The sequence below is a fragment of the Somniosus microcephalus genome, chromosome 4 (genome assembly GCF_052327205.1).
Source record: "Somniosus microcephalus isolate GS21.2 chromosome 4, FLI_Smic_1.0, whole genome shotgun sequence".
Lineage (NCBI taxonomy): Eukaryota > Metazoa > Chordata > Chondrichthyes > Squaliformes > Somniosidae > Somniosus > Somniosus microcephalus.
In genome coordinates, this window is record NC_140990.1 from 243,082,363 (window position 1) to 243,099,443 (window position 17,081).

Genomic DNA, 17,081 nt, shown 5'->3' on the forward strand with positions numbered 1-17,081 from the left:
CGGCATCTCGCTGTCTGGCTCCCCATTCAAATGTATTGAACGGCGTGGAGTTCCTGTTCTTGTGTGATAACTATGAACTAAATGTATAGCAGAAAGTTTGGGCTTGTCCATTGTTCTTCTTAACAGCATGACATGTCTTAATACTGCCAAACAACCTCTCTGACAGCTTTTAATTGTTGTTGGAGATTTTTTTTTTTAAATATTTACTTTTTCCTCTCTCAATCCAATCTTTCTTTCCCTCTCTTTATTTCTCTTTCTGCACCTGATTTGACGTTGAATTTACTATTCTAGCCTACATTTCCTGCTTCTGTCTCTTCGCTGTTCATTTCACAATCCTTTAATCTGATTGGTTAAGGAGATACACAGTTGCTTGCTCTGTTTACAAAGGTCCCAGATGCCCTGTAAACCCATTCCCACACACAGCAACTTGCTGTGCAAAATCTTATGGAAATTAAATGGGCAAGTCTAATAAACAGCAGGTGCCGTTTATTCGCCAGCAACAGTAAATTCCGGTCTATTGGATTTTGGCTAATATACAGTTAGGTGTGGTCTTTGATTACAAATGGACAGCTCTGGTTGCTGGTCATGTTCAGCAGGTTGTTTTTCATGAGGGGTCAATTACAATAGGGAACCTTTCTTGCCAAACATTTATGGTTGCACACGAGAGGTGATCTCCCATTAGAATAGTATTAAATGACAACTTCCACTGTATACATCTGGAAATTACTGTCAGCAATGTTATTGTAGAAAACTTTAATGCACTCTATCAAATTCCTCTCTATTACTTTGACAGAGGTACTAACTCATTTAAAATAAATGCTTCTGTTAAATAGCAAAGAAAGGATTTTGATATAAATGGGCTAGAAAGTCCTCCAATAAGATTGCTTACAGTACTTTCCAGGCTATAGTCACAAAATTCGTCAGAAGATATGGTCAGGTTTTTATTAACGATAGGTTACCAGATAATTCACTATATATTATGCGGGGATGTAATATCTTCATCTTGTTTTTGGGATGGACTCAACTCAAGTTACTGCAGCTTCACCTCAACATTCTGTATCAAACTAATAGCTTGCATAGAATGCCAACATCAAACCTTCATACACCATTCCTCAACTTGTGGAGCTCTCTCACCTAAAGTAATTGCTCAAAACTCTCCCTTATACACAGAAGTTGAAATGTAGAGTTAATCATTATTTGCTAAACCAAGGTGGCTGAGTTTGTAAAATATGTGACTTACCTGTTGGTAATCTAGTGTAATTTCTTCAAGTCTTTCCTTGCTGCCAGCAAGGTCATTCTTGTATGGTACTCTCCATATTAGAGTTCTTTGGAGCTGCACCCTGTTGTTACAGCACCTGGTATACAAATAAAACCGAGAAAGGTAAAAAGCCACCTAAAGATGGAGCTGTGAGACAGAGTTTATTATGGATACAGGTTTTCTTCAAGTAATTGAGCGTACTTGCTGTGAATACTTTTATCTTGCTCTCGTTCAACCCCGCTGACAAAAGCTATGGATCCAGTGAACCTTGCCTCATATATATTTGTTGTTTTGCTAGACTGCAGATTTTCAGGAACTTTTAACAGACACGGAAGTTCTTGGTCTAATGGTAGGCTGCCTGTGTCATGACTTGGACCACAGAGGCACTAACAATGCTTTCCAAGCAAAGTAAGTTCTGATACTTAAAAATATAGTTATCTCTTTTGCCAATAATCATTTTTAAACAGCACAGTTGTTGGCATCTGTCTATATCCAACACGTACACAATCAAAATAATTTAAAAGCAACTCTTTCCTTTATTCAGTTTTGTTTTTAACCCTCTACATTGACATTAATTTTATTTAACAACGATTTACAGCTTCAGTTAGGCAGAAACTGACATTAGATCAGTGATTTTTGGCCAATAGGGTTAAAACACGCACTATAAGGGGAGCAGACTTTGTAAATGCAAAGTTACTTTCGGGTAATCCACCAGGCACTGCAGTATACATCTGTTTAATTAATTTCAAAAGTTCAGTTTTTTCCCACTATTAAAACTGCTTATTAATTTATGAGGGTTACCACATTTTATTTACAGAAACCATGGCTACCTGTCCTATGTAATGTGCATCATCCAGCAAAGTGCATTATAGCTGAAACTACCTCATCAGCAGTGCTAGATAAATTCCAATTATATTAAAGTAATAATTTGATCTATAAACCACATAAATGCTTTATTCAAATCAGCATTTTGTCAAAGCTTTTCATATTGCAGCTGTTTGCATTCCAAATCAGATTCAATGGGTTTGTTAATGAGCTGATCTTAGCATCTTGTTTAAAATATTAACAATTAGTTTGGAAATCCAGCCAGGTCATTGTGTGCAATTACCAGCAATAGGTTGCACTTGGTACCTTTTTCAGCCAGCAAACCTTTTAAGAACCATCCGCAAACCTAACAGTAAAGGAACACAGTAGGATTCATTCTGGAAGGGAGGAGGTTTTAATTTTGAAGGATGAGGAAATGCTATATTCAGTCTGATTTTTTAAAATCTTTTTTTCCTCTAGGAGTGGGTCTGCCTTGGCACAGCTGTATGGCACTTCAGCTACTCTAGAGCTTCATCATTTCAATCATGCAGTTATGATTCTTCAGAGTGAGGTACTGCAGTCTGGCTATTTTCTCTAAATCAGAAATCCCAATATAATGTTTAATGTGTAAATAAAGTGTATCCCTGTCAGTGACACTCTACGATGCTAATGAGGGCCAAAGCATGGTCAAAGCTAAATTCAATAACCTGTTCCATGATCACTCAGATGATGTTCCTTCCAGCCTGAGTAAATTCTCTTGTAGGGCAGCATGCAAGGTGAAGATAGAGAAATGTCAACAAATCATGTTGCAATCGGTCACCAAAGACTGGACTTACCGTTGAATGGTTTTGATGTCAAATACACTTAACAGAATTTCACAATAAGAATTCTTTGTCTGTCCTTGGTACATATCAATCAATACCTGGAAATGCAGAACATTTCACTGGAAATCATACATACAGAAAAGAAAAACAAATATTGCACTGCTGTGACCATGAAGGATTGAACAAAAGCATACTGCTCATCACTCAGTATCTTTCCTACTCATTCTGAATATATAGAAAATGATATTTTAAAGCCATGGGCCCTCACAGTGTGTCCTGATATCCATAGTGCTCACTTATAAGCTGTTTCACAGAGGCACAATCAAATAAAAATGGACACCAAGCCAAAGAAGGAGATATTAGGAAGGGTGACCAAAAGTTTGGTCAAAGAGGTGGGTTTTAAATAGGAAGAGAGGGAGGTGGAGGGAGTCCCAGAGCAGTGGCTGAAGGGAGGGATACGGTTGTGGAATGTACAAGATACCAGAATCGGAGAACAGGAAGTTCTGAGGAGGCTATAGGACCAGAGGAGGTTACAGAGAAAGGGAAAGGAAAGGCCATGAGAGGATTTAAACACAGCCATGAGAATTTTAACAGGCAGAGGTGTCCATGCTCTGGTGGAAGACTTGAGTTGTGGTTGCAGCAGGTGACATATATTGATGACAGACTCCTTTGTGAGGCGAATGAGACATTGCTCCTGAGTAATGTGGGAGAAGTGCTGCCAAATACCAGTTGTGGATAGTGCCTCCTGTGCAGTACTCTCCTTTTCTGGCAGATGCTCCTGCTTTCTGCTGTCCTCCAGCCCCAATGGCATCACTATTGGATCAGCCATGACTGTAGACAAACTCTCTGTGAGACAGACAAAAAATGTGCAACACCAGCAAGATCTTGCACTGTTTAGACAAATTTAACTTTCCAGAGTGATAAAACACGCTTGAAAACATCCAGAATTAAGCCAGCAGACTGAAATGAGAAACCAGCAATTGACCTGAAGTACTGCATGGTCCCTTTAAATATTGCTGGTAAGGAGGCCTTCCTGCTGGTTAATGCCACGTCGTGCTGTTCAGCACGTTGCGAGTGAAACACTGGGGAATTCTAAAATTGAAAATGGGTCCTACAAGACCCTCATTTGAATAGAATATTCTGCCCTTCAAATAATCCTGCTGCTGACACCAGCGCAACCACATTAACCAATAACATAACAAATGTAGCCCCAAAACAGCGGCGGCAACAGAAACAACGCCACAGGAAAATTAACGCTGGAGCACTCAAAGACCCCGCTAAGAAAGCCCTATTCAGCCTGCGCCTCACAAACAACCTGACGACTCCCAGTGATGCAGAGACACAGAGTGCCCACAACACCTGGTCTGCACTCAAGACCTCCATAATCAACACCTGTGAAGAGGCGCTCGGTCACTCGACCAGGAAACACCGAGACTGGTTCGACGAGAATGACCAGGAGATCCAGGAGCTAATAAGCCGCAAACGCAAGGCATTCCTGATCTGGAAACAGCAACAGAACTCGAGAGCAAGAAAGCAGCTCTACAGAAACCTGAAGGCCGAGGTCCAACAAAAAACTTGCGACCTAAACAACAAATGGTGGGTGGAGAAAGCGCAGGAGATCCAGCAGCTAGCCAACAACCACGACGTGCGTGGATTCTTTAGCGCAGTCAAGACCATCTACGGCCCAAGCACCCAAGACCCTACTCCACTGCGGGCCAAGAACGGAGAGGTACTCATCAAGGACAGAGAGGCAGTCAGTGCCCGCTGGAAGGAGCACTTCGAAGATCTCCTTAACCGCGACTCTGTCTTCGACGCGAGTGTCCTCAACTCCATCCCACAGCATGCTACCCGCCACCATCTCAGCACAACCCCAGCCCAGCATGAGGTTGAAAAGGCCATCTGACAACTGAAGAACAACAAGGCCTCAGGAACAGATGGAATCCCTGCCGAGGCACTAAAGCATAGCGGAGAAGTACTACTGGTGCGAATTCATGAACTCATTTCTCTTATCTGGAAGGAGGAGAGCATGCCAGGGGATCTCAGACGCCGTAATTGTGACCATCTTCAAGAAAGGTGACAAGTCCGATTGCGGTAATTACAGAGGAGTTTCCCTGCTGTCTGCCACAGGGAAAGTCATCGCAAGAATTCTTCTCAGTCGCCTTTTCCCAGTGGCTGAAGAGCTCCTCCCAGAGTCGCAATGTGGATTCCGCCTACTAAGGGGGCACCATGGACATGATCTTCACCGCATGTCAATTACAAGAGAAATGCAGGGAACAGCATCAACCGCTGTACATGGCCTTCTTTGATCTCACAAAGGCCTTCGACACTGTCAACCGTGAGGGATTATGGAGTGTGCTCCTCAAATTCGGCTGCCCTCAAAAGTTTGTCACCACCCTCTGCCTGCTTCCCGATGACATGCAAGCCGTGAGCCTGACCAACGGTTCCACCACAGACCCAATTCATGTACGAACCGGGGTCAAGCAAGGCTGTGTCATTGCACCAATGCTCTTCTCGATCTTCCTTGCTGCAATACTCCATCTCACCCTCAGTAAGCTCCCCACTGGAGTGGAGCTAATTTACAGAACGAAGGGAAACTGTTCAACCTCCGTCGCCTCCAGTCCAGATCCAAGGTCGTCCCATCCTCTGTATGCAGACAATGCTTGCGTCTGCGCTCACTTGGCGGTCGAACTCCAAACCATCATCAACACCTTCACCGAAGCTTACGAGAGCATGGGCCTTACACTAAACATCCGTAAGACAAAGGTCCTCTACCAACCTGCCCCCTCCACACAATACTGCCCCCCGATTATCAAAATCCACGACAAAGCCTTGGACAACGTGGACCACTTTCCATACCTCGGGAGCCTACTGTCAACAAGGGCAGACTTCGACGACGACGTCCAACACTGCCTTCAGTGTGTCAGTGCAGCCTTCGGTCGCCTGAGGAAGAGAGTGTTTGAAGACCAGGACCTCAAACCCGGCACTAAGCTCATGGTCTACAGAGCAGCAGTGATACCCGCTCTGCTGTATGCCTCAGAGACATGGACCATGTACAGCAGGCACCTCAAAGCACTGGAGAGGTACCACCAACGCTGCCTCCGCAAGATCCTGCAAACCCATTGGCAGGATAGGCGCACCAACATCAGTGTTCTTGCTCAGGCCAATATCACCAGCATCGAAGCTTTGACCATGCTCAATCAGCTCTGATGGACGGGTCACATTGTCCGCATGCCTGATATGAGACTCCCAAAACAAGCGCTCTACTCGGAGCTCCGGCATGGCAAGAGAGCCCTAGGTGGGCAGAGGAAACGCTTCAAGGACACCCTCAAAGCCTCCTTGAAAAAGTGTAACATCCCCACCGACACCTGGGAATCCCTGGCCCAAGACCACACAAAGAGGAGGAGAAGCATCCGGGAAGGCGCCGAACACCTCGAGTCTCTTCGCCGGGAGCAATCGGAAGCCAAGCGCAGGCAGCGCAAGGAGCGCACGTCAACCCAAGTACCCACCCACCCGCCCCTTCAACCACCGTCTGCCCCACCTGTGACAGGGACTGTAGGTCCCACATTGGACTCATCAGTCACCTGAGAACTCATTTTTAATGTGGAAGCAAATCATCCTCAGTTCCGAGGAACTGCCTAAGAGAAATTAACCAATATGGCAGATGCAGCATTTCCTACCCACCATATTGGGACCTTAGTAGGTTGGTTAGCACCTGCAAAGCCAAATTTCTGGGCCCATGTCTTTGGATGATATCACCAAGGGAGCAGCATGCAAATGAGGAAGGGATGGGGAGAAACACCATTGCTGGAGATGCTCTGGCTAAGATTGGATTGGTAAAAGTGGAACCAAGTGAGGGCATTCCCACTGAGCTGGACAGCGGAGGAGATCAGAGTCTCCCCTGCTGGCTGTAAGAGTTGGATGTGAAATGAACTTCGGCAGTCTCAATTTAGGCCGCATTGGACTTGGGCCTACAGCATAAAGTGACGTGAATTTTGCACTAATTGGCAAAATCAAATTGGTAATTTCACCCAGAAAAGCCAAATGATGACTGTTGGGAAAATTCACACTGGAACAGCAGGGCGTGTTCTTGTAAGGGTGGGGTGAGGCACATTGCAATGTCAGAGTAGAAAGAGCTTTCTCTGTATGTAACTGAGATAGCTTGATGCTAACACTGGGTGCCTGAAATTGAAAGTGTTCCATTCACCAGTAACTTGATGAACATGAAAAAGGAAAAATGTACTAAATTAAGTTTAAAGATATGGGCCTAGAAATTCAGTTGTTAGCGCCAGCCGCTAGCGCCTTAGGAGGAGGAGAAGTGGGGCGCTAAGCGGCTAGCGCCCAGGCGCGGCGCGATCTGCGCCTCTCGCGAACTTCACTCAAGATTTAGCAGCGGCACAAAACCGCAGCGCCCGCTCAGCTGCACGCACAGATCCTGACGTCATTTCATGGTGCAACGCCCTTGGTGTGCCCCGAACCGGAACTTCAGTGGCGCCGCACTTCTGTGCACCTTGGCGCCCCCAGTGACTGGTAGAGGGGAACGGTTCCCGGGCGCGGGGGGCGCTATTTAAAGGGGACTCCTCCTGCATTATAAGTGGCAGCCATTTTGTGGCAATCCTTCTGTGTGAGAGACGGATATTTGGAGAGAGACAAAGGGAGAGAGCTTTCTGCTTTGACTCAGCACTCGCACAGGTACTTCTGGCTTCAGGCCAGAGCTTTGCACTTGGATTTAACTTTCAGTGCCATAGCCTTTGTAGTGTATGTACCTTGAAGAAGGAACTATATTCTGCAGCCCCTGTATACTGCAGTACCAGTAGTGACCACCCCTGTATATAAGCCTGTGTAGTAACCTTGTATAGTAGTTCCAGTTTTTTCTCCTTTCAGTAAACACCTGTTATAACCAACTCCTGCAGTCCGTGTCTCAATTACACACGGACGTTACATTGGCGACGAACAGATCCGAACTTACCTACAGTTCTGCACCACCTCACGGGGATCCATCCCTGAAGCGAAGTTATTGGAGGTCGAAGCCAGAAGGAAGAAATCCAAAAAGAAAAAAAAAATCAGACAGAGGAAATGGGCGTCGACCGTGGGCAACCGCCCTCTGATTCATCGAATTCGAAGATTTGCAGGAGAGGCTGTCAAAAGCTGGGCTTGGTTCTCCAGTCTATGGTGTTCCAGCTAATCGGGCTGGTGGCAGGTAGTACACTGATCCTTCCTGGGCTGCGGCGGGCTAGAGCTCGATCGGGTGGCTTTTCAACGGGGCCGAGCAGCGTTGTTGGGAAAGAGGAGAGAGAGAGAGAGAGGGTGGAGCACACAAGGCGCGGCCGGTGCTACGAAGCCGGGCAGCGTACAGACCCAAGAAGAGGGAGGAAAGTGTCCCATAGGGTCTGCTCTGACGACGGGAACAGTAATTAAAATAAAGGAAAAAGAAGTTAGAAGCGCAGAAAGCCGCGAGGAGCTGCAGTTTGCCACGGGGACCGCGGAGAGTGGCGTTGGCAGCAGCGCGGGGGGAAGCGGCGAAGACCATAGGGTGTCACCATCAAGGCATAAAAATGCCAGCAACAGCACTGGCAGCAGCGGAAAAGACAGGAAGCGTGGGAGGCGACATCTTAATCCAGCGGGGAAGAAGGCAACACGCGGGAGGCGCCATTTTGTGCAATCGGGGAAGAAGGCAAAGCGTGGGAGGCACCATTTTGTTCAATCAGGGAAGAAGGCAAAGCGCGGGAGGCGCCATCTTAGATCTCCAAGATGCCGAAGACTGGCAATATCACTGCCTTCGATAATGAAATAGAAGACTGGACCACATATGTGGAAAGAGTCGAAGTATATTGCAAGGCAAATGAAGTAGCCGATGAGAAAAAGGCATCGGTACTACTAAACTTAATGGGCGCCAGAACGTACGGCCTATTGCGGAACCTGATCACTCCAGTCAAACCGATGGGGAAGAGTTTTAACAAAATTGTTGATATCCTACAGGAACACCTAAATCCTGCACCGCTGCTGATAGCAGAAAGATTTAAATTCCACAAGAGAAATCAGCATAAAGATGAGAGCAATGCTGATTACCTTACGGAACTACGCAAGCTATCAATGCACTGCCAGTTCGGAGCAGGACTGGCAGATACCCTACGGGACAAATTTGTCTGTGGACTCCTGAGTGAAGGAACCCAGAAGAGGTTACTCTCGGAGAAAGAGCTGACGCTAGATAAGGCTTTCAGCGTGGCAGTATCGTACGAAGCAGCAGCAAGGGGAGCTGCGGAAATACAGCAAAAGCCACAGGAATACGGCACCCATGAAATGACATGGGGATTTGAAAAATGTTATCGCTGCGGCAGAACAACCCATGACCAGAAGGACTGCTGGTTCAATGACTAAACATGCAGGCAATGCAGAAAGATGGGAAACATTGCACGAGTTTGCAGGTCTGGGAAGAAGACTAACGACAACAAAAAGACTACTAAGGAAAAGTACAGGAAAGTACAAAAGATGACGGACAGTAGTTCCGAAGGCCAGAAGAGCGATAGTGAATCCGGGAATAAGAGACTAAGCTGTCTCAAACTACACAACATAATCACAAAAGAGGATCACCGAACCATTTGGGCCATCCTCACGATAGCAGGGTCCCAAGTCAAAATGGAATTGGATACAGGATCAGCCCTGACCGTCATGAATCGACGAGACTACGAGCGGCTATTCTCACACATACCCTTGAAAGACATACCATTGTCTTGAAGACATATACGGGGCAGAAAGTATACCCCAGAGGCAAAATAAGGGTGCCTGTCGAATACAACGGCAAGGAAATACAGAAATTGTATCTGTACATACTGCAAGATGGTGGACCACCGTTATTGGGACATGAATGGATCAGAAAGATAAGTTTAGACTGGCACTCCATTCAGGCACTGACTGTGGCTGGTAAAAAGGATGACGACGTCACACCTGGACGATTGTCAAAAATCTTAGCTAACGCTAAAGAGGTATTTCAACAAGGACTGGGAACTCTTAAAGGCGTAACCGCCTCGATAAAAATAGAAGAGAATGCAATTCCCAAGTTTTTCAAAGCAAGACCGGTACTGTATGCAATTCGCCCAGCCGTCGAGGCAGAGCTGGAGAATCTGGAGAATGCAGGCGTGTTAACTAAGGTAGACTGGAGCGAATGGGCGACACCCATCGTTCCTGTCATGAAGAAAACGTTAAACAATAAGTCTGAGGAGCCAAGGAAGGTTCGCATCTGTGGGGACTTCAAGGTGACGGTGAACCCAGTCCTTCACACAGTACAGTATCCTCTTCCGAGGATAGAAGATATTTTCGCCTCACTATCTGGAGGGAAACGTTTTACAAAAATTGACCTAGCGCAAGCATATTTGCAGATAGAGGTTGAAGAATCCTTTAGGAAATATCTCACGATAAACACTCACAAAGGTCTTTACCAGTATAATCGACTGGTATTCGGAGTAGCATCAGCTCCGGCTATATGGCAAAGAGCGATGGAACAAGTCCTGCAAGGGATTCCGGGGACTCAGTGTTACTTGGACGACATCCTAGTGACAGGTGAAAATGACAGTGAACACCTTGCCAACCTAGAGCAGGTGCTCACTAGACTAAGAGAACATGGGCTACGAGCCAATTGCCCCAAGTGCGAGTTTTTTAAGAAACAAATATCGTATTGTGGCCACGTGATTGATGAAGAGGGGTTACATAAGTCCCCTGACAAAATTGAAGCGGTAGTTAAGGCTCCAGCGCCTGAAAATGTGTCGCAACTGAGGTCATTCCTCGGATTGGTGAATTACTACCATAAGTTTTTGCCGAATTTGTCCACAATTCTGCACCCACTGAACGCCCTGCTACAAACTGGAGTAGCATGGAAATGGAGCGATGAATGTAAGTGGGCCTTTCAGAAGTGTAAAGGCCTGATCACTTCAAGAGAAGTATTGGCTCACTACAACCCATCACTACCGATAAGACTGGCGTGTGATGCGTCTCCCTACGGCGTTGGAGCGGTACTGTCACATAAATCCCTTGATGGTTCAGAGAGGCCGATAGCTTTTGCGTCATGCTCGTTAACATGCATCCGAGCGTAACTACGCCCAGATTGACAGAGAGGCCCTCAGCCTGGTGTGGGGGGTGAAGAAGTTCAATCACTACCTGCACGGACAGAAATTTACTCTACTAACTGATCATCAACCTCTTGTCTCCATTTTCAACCCTAAGAAGGGCGTCCCGATAATGACAGCACAATGGCTACAGAGGTGGTCCCTTTTCCTAAGGGCACACCAATATGACATCGAGTACAAAGGAACTAAACAGCATGGGAATGCTGATGGATTGTCGCACCTACCATTGCCGACGGTGGAAGAAGCACCTGCAGTGGATCCTGTGGAGATATTCCACTCGACCATAGTCGAATGTCTACCTGTGACGAATGCAAACATAGAAAAGGAAACACGAAATGACCCGACACTCTCCAGGGTCTATGATTTAACGGTGAAGGGATGGCCAGCACATGGCAAACCACTGTTGCCAGCATTCTCGCCGAGAAGAGAACAGCTGTCAGTGTGCCGAGGAACCTTGATGTGTGGATCCAGAGTAGTAATTCCACCCAAATTGAAGGATAGAGTGCTCAATGAGCTTCATGAGGGTCATCTGGGAGGGGTAAAAATGAAAAACTTAGCCAGAGCGTTTGTGTGGTGGCCGGGAATCGATAGAGAAATCGAAGAGATGACCAAGAGCTGTACAGGATGCCAGAAAGTCCTAAACGCCCCACCACAAGCCCCTCTACATCCATGGGAGTGGCCCTCATCTCCATGGCAAAGGGTGCACATTGATTTTGCTGGTCCATTTATGGACTCGATGTTTTTAATTGCGGTGGATGCACATTCAAAGTGGCCAGAGGTAATAAAAATGTCCTCAACCACCACAGAAAAAACTATCACAGTCTTACGAACCATATTCGCCAGAAATGGGCTGCCTGAACAGATTTGCTCCGACAATGGACCACAGTTTGTGTCTGAAGAATTCCGGAGGTTCTTAAAGAACAATGGTGTTAAGCATTACACATCCGCCCCATATCATCCAGCCACCAATGGATTGGCTGAGAGGTTCGTTCAAACATTCAAGAAGGCTATCAAGGCAATGTGTAATGAAGACATACCCCTACAACACAAGGTGGATAACTTCTTGTTTGCCTACCGGAATGCGACACATGCGGTTACCAACCAAACTCCAGCCATGATGTTCTTCAATCGAAGACTAAGATGCCGCTTGGACTTGGTTAAGCCAAACATCAGAAGAGATGTGGAGAACAGGCAGTTTCAGAATATGAATGAAAGGCCAACCAGGAGTTTCAAGATAGGTCAACCAGTTTTGGCCCGGGACTACCGCACAGAGAAATGGCAGCCAGGAACGATCTGCACACGGCAAGGACCTCTAATGTATACCGTGGACGTTGGAGAGAGCATTGTAAGACGCCATGCTGACCAGATTCTACAGTCACTGGAAAACGTCAAATCTACACCACGATCCTATACACCTGGTGATGAAACCGAAGTACCAATTGCATCTACCTCAGAATCGGTGATATTGGAAGCAGACGAACCAAACAACGACGTTGATCCCGAATCAACTTTGCCAGAAGAACCTGATACCCCAAAGAGGCGTTATCCAGACAGAATCAGGAAGCCTCCTCAAAGACTGAATTTATGATTGATTAACTTCAGCTAATGTATATAGCAACTGTAATTGTAAATATGTTATTTAATTATTAATCGAATGTTATGTACTGTTTAGCTAAAAGGGGAGGAATTGTAGTGTATGTACCTTGAAGAAGGAACTATATTGCGCAGCCCCTGTATACTGCAGTACCAGTAGTGACCACCCCTGTATAGAAGCCTGTGTAGTAACTTTGTATAGTAGTTCCAGTTTTGTCTCCATTCAGTAAACACCTGTTATAACCAACTTCTGCAGTCCGTGTCTCAATTACACACGGACATTACAGCCTTGAGTCGCCACATATAATGGCTGCAATGGGTGGAAGCGTTGGCTTACTGCATTGCATTCAAAGAGCTCAGAGACGCCGTGAAAGAGTACCAGTCATGGCCAGACAGAGAAGGGCCAGCATGCGTCGGCACAGGAGGCCTTACCCACCCAGGGTATACCGCCAGCAGTTCTCATATCTGAACATGTCTGAGGAGCAGTGTGTTTGGAGGCTGCGATTCAGAAGGGAAGTGGTCACTGAGATCTGCCACCTGCCTCGCAGAGATCTGCAGCCACAGCGGAGGAGCAGGACGTCTCTATCGGTGGCAGTGAAGGTAACGGTGGCTCTCAACTTCTATGCCACCGGCTCCTTCCAATCCGCTACTGGGGACATTGCCAACATCTCCCAGTTCGCGGTACATTGCTGCATCCGCCAGGTGACCAATGCCCTTTTCAGAAGGAGACGTCAGTACATCTCCTTCCCCATGACCCTGGACAAGCAGCAAGAGCGTGCAATGGGATTTGGAGGAATAGCGGGCTTCCCCATGGTCCAGGGCGCCATTGACTGCAAGTATGTGGCTTTGCGGGCACCTCTAGAGAATGCCGAGGATTACCGCAACCGGAAGGGCTACCATTCGCTCAACGTCCAGTTGGTGTGTGACCACAGGCAGCTCATACTAGCTGTCAATGCCCGCTTTCCAGGCAGCAGCCACGATGCCTTCATCCTGTGCCAGACTTCTGTGGCAGACATTTTCGAAGCCCAGGCTCACCCATGAGGATGGCTTCTCGGGGACAAAGGCTATCCTTTGTGCACCTGGCTGATGATCCCGCTCCGTGCGCCCAGCACCCCTGCTGAAGAGCGATACAATGACAGCCATCAAGCTACCAGGAACATCACTGAGCACACAATCGGCGTGCTCAAGCAACGGTTCCGCTGTCTGGACCATTCCGGAGGAGCCCTACAGTACTCGCCTGAGCGAGTCTCCCATTTTGTTGGAGTGTGCTGCATGCTGCACAACCTGGCTATCCTCAGGACTCAGCCACTGCCAGCAGACATTGGAGGACCACCAGAGGAGGAGGAGGAGGAGGAGGAGGAGCACCTAGACGGGAGGGAGGCACAAAGTGCAAGCGCCGTCCGTCGGCGGCTTATTGCAACTCGTTTATAGGCCCCCTCTCAGGGAATGGCTTGTGCCAATGAAAGAACATGAATGGAGCCGCTCCGTAAGCCCTCAGCCGGTCAAGGCAACAAATAGTTCAAAGTGCAAACATGGACAATGCGTTTAAAGAAATTTTTTTACTGTGTAAACTCTGTGCCCTTCCCGCATGACAAACTAATTCAGATAAACCCCCCAGAAAACAGTCAGAGACATAACTGGCTCTCACAACCTTCAGAAAATGAAAAAAACAGTTGAACAAAAATGAGCATGATCCTCGGCCTTCATATAAAAAACAAACACAACAGTCTCGGCCTTCATATATAAAAAACATTCTCGGCCTTCATATATAAACACAACATTTGGCCACACCTTCTACTTTTTCCCCTGTGAGGGTGATCCGCCTCGCTTCCATGAATGGCCCCTTCCCGCCCTGCAGCTCCTCCTCAATGGGACCCCAGTGGCTGCAGCAAGGCTGGGGGAAGGCTGCTGAGGGTCAGATGGTGAGATGGCAGATGCCCTTGGGGGATGGCCTGGACCAGCTCTGGGCCTGGAGGGCCCGGCTGCTGACTGCTTCAACTCTGCTTGGGCGGCAGCAGTCTGTCCTACGGGTGGTGGCAGCTGCAGTGGAGGAGTGACAGTGTTGGCTGCAGGAATGCTGCCAACCTGACAGAGCACAGGCACTCCCTGGTCAGCTGATACACTGGCACTCGCACGGGCCAGCACTGCAGCATGCGCAGCAATCTGCTGAAGCACAGACTGCTGGGCTGTTGCGGCGCGGCGAGAGCCCCGGCGATGCCTGGCCGATCCAGCGAGGGTGGCAGCAGTTAGTGCCCGTGTGGTCCTGCTCTTTGTCTGCATCAGACCAGCCAGTGAATGCACGGCCCGACTGAGCAATTGGCTGGAAGCCGCCTCTGATGCAGCGAAGTCCTGCTGACTCCTAGCCTGTGCTGCCGCGAAGTCCTGCAGACTCCTTGCCTGTGCTGCACTGAATTCTTGCAGACTCCTGGCCTGTGCTGCCCCAAATTCCTCAGCACTCCTTGCCAGTGACTCTATGGAGCCAGGCATCCTTGCCACTGCAGCCATGAGCTCAGTGTGCCTGCACTCAGCCTGGGCGCCCATTTCACCAAGGAGCCGCACCTCCTCTGCGCTCACCGTAGCAGGACTGGAGGCCGCACTCACACTCCGGGGAGAAGGCCGCCGAGCTTCCCCACCCCTCCCGCATTGCTGCAGCCCGCTGGGCCCCGGAGCTTCGCTCTCCTCAGACCCTTCCCCCCTGCTCCCCTCTAGGGAAGACGTGTCCCCATCATGGCCATGGGCTGCCTCGGCTGAGGGTGGCACTGATGGGCCGACTTCCTCTTCTCCTCCTCGAATTTAGAATCACTGACAGTTGCAGCTTGAGGGCCCGCCTCCTCACCTGGCGAATCAGCATCTGAAAGCAGGGAGGCACAAGAGTTGCTTTAGAGTGAGGACAGGGCGGCAGCGAGGGAGGCATGAGTGCTGCTCTGCACTGCATTGGTTCAATAGTGGCAAAGGATGCTGGTGTGAGGCACAAGTGGAAAGAGAGAGGTCAAAAAGGTGATGACCTTACCATTGCTGTCCAGAACAAGGTCGGCATCTCCACTGGCGACGGGGCCAATCAGCCGGCCTGCCATAATGCGTTCCACACGCTGCACCAGTTCGCTGAGCTCTTTGAGGTAAGGACGGCCTCCCCTGGTCCGTAGCTGCTGCCTGCGATTATGGGCCAGCTTGCCCTGCAAGAGAAAGGACGGCCTCTAAGTACAGTGTCAAGCCCTGACCGTGCCTGCACTGCCTCCCATGGTGGAATAGCCCTGACAGTGTCAAGCCCTCATCTTGCCTGCACTGCCTCCCATGGTGGAATAGCCCTGACAGTGTCAAGCCCTCATCTTGCCTGCACTGCCTCCCATGGTGGAATAGCCCTGACAGTGTCAAGCCCTCATCTTGCCTGCACTGCCTCCCATGGTGGAATAGCCCTGACAGTGTCAAGCCCTCATCTTGCCTGCACTGCCACCCATGGTGGAACAGCCCTGACAGTGTCAAGCCCTCATCTTGCCTGTACTGCCTCCCATGGTGGAATAGCCCTGACAGTGTGTAAAGTGCTGAATGTGCAAGTGGTTTTCATGAGAGTCCCATAGCTCTTGGATGAGGGCTGGGCATTGGGGCTTTCAGGTCCCTTTAGTCAGAAACTGAGGTGTACATGCAGGGATGAACAGGATAGTGGTAAGGGTACTCACACTGACAACCCGAGTGAGGTCGTTAAACTTTTTCCTGCATTGAAGTGCAGTCCTGGCAACCATGCTGTTGGTGGTCACCCTGTTTGCCACCTCCCTCCAGGCTTTTCGGTATTCGCTGGGAAGCGGCCCCCTCCCACTGTCAGGGAAGAGGACAGGTTGCCTGCGCTCCACTGCACCAACCAGTAGCCTCAGGGCACCCTCGCTGAAGCGCTCCGCTCGCTCCCTAGCCTTCTGCATGGTCCTAGGCGTAGAAATTATGATCCAGCAATGGTCAGGCCTTGCTTCAGGGCTGCAGTGTGCAGGGCGTGGCAGCCAAACAAGTCCACCCTCCCTCTTTAAGAGCTGACCGACGCCAGCGTGTCTGCCTTCAATCAGCAACTCGCCGCACCTGCGCTGCGCCCGCCCTTGGTGTTAGCGCCTCGGCTCGCCGGCTTAGCGCCTTATGATAGTCGTGCATCGCCTGCTTTAGCGCAGCAGCAACCTCTTGGGGCGATGCAACTCAATTCCGGCGAAGGTGGCGCTATGTTGCGCCAGGCGCTAAATTTAGCGAACGCCCGGCTGTAGCGCCCCAAATGTGGCGATACTGAATTTCTAGGCCATGTTATTTTCTTATTGCTCAACGAGTGCCCTTTAAATTGGCATGTCAGGGTTCCCACAGTGAATTCATGGATTAAGGCACAGCTCAAAGTAGCACTAGGCTATACACATCAGAAGATTCCAGCATCAATTCCTGGTCTGTGCCGAGTTATTTCATCGGAGCCGGAGCAGTAGTTGGGGCACTGCAAGTGGCCTTAGCATCTCTGAGTTTAGG

General features: G+C 48.6%; 1 protein-coding gene across 1 annotated transcript in view; it reads left to right on the top strand.

The window, feature by feature from the left end:
- The window catches only part of pde11a (phosphodiesterase 11a), a 544,209-nt gene that overhangs the window by 399,852 nt on the left and 127,276 nt on the right, over positions 1–17,081 (top strand). The window contains exons 13-14 of the mRNA XM_085986089.1: positions 1,557–1,666; positions 2,543–2,633. Of these exons, the coding sequence (XP_085842215.1) occupies positions 1,557–1,666; positions 2,543–2,633 (201 nt within the window). The remainder of the gene's footprint in view (positions 1–1,556; positions 1,667–2,542; positions 2,634–17,081) is intronic.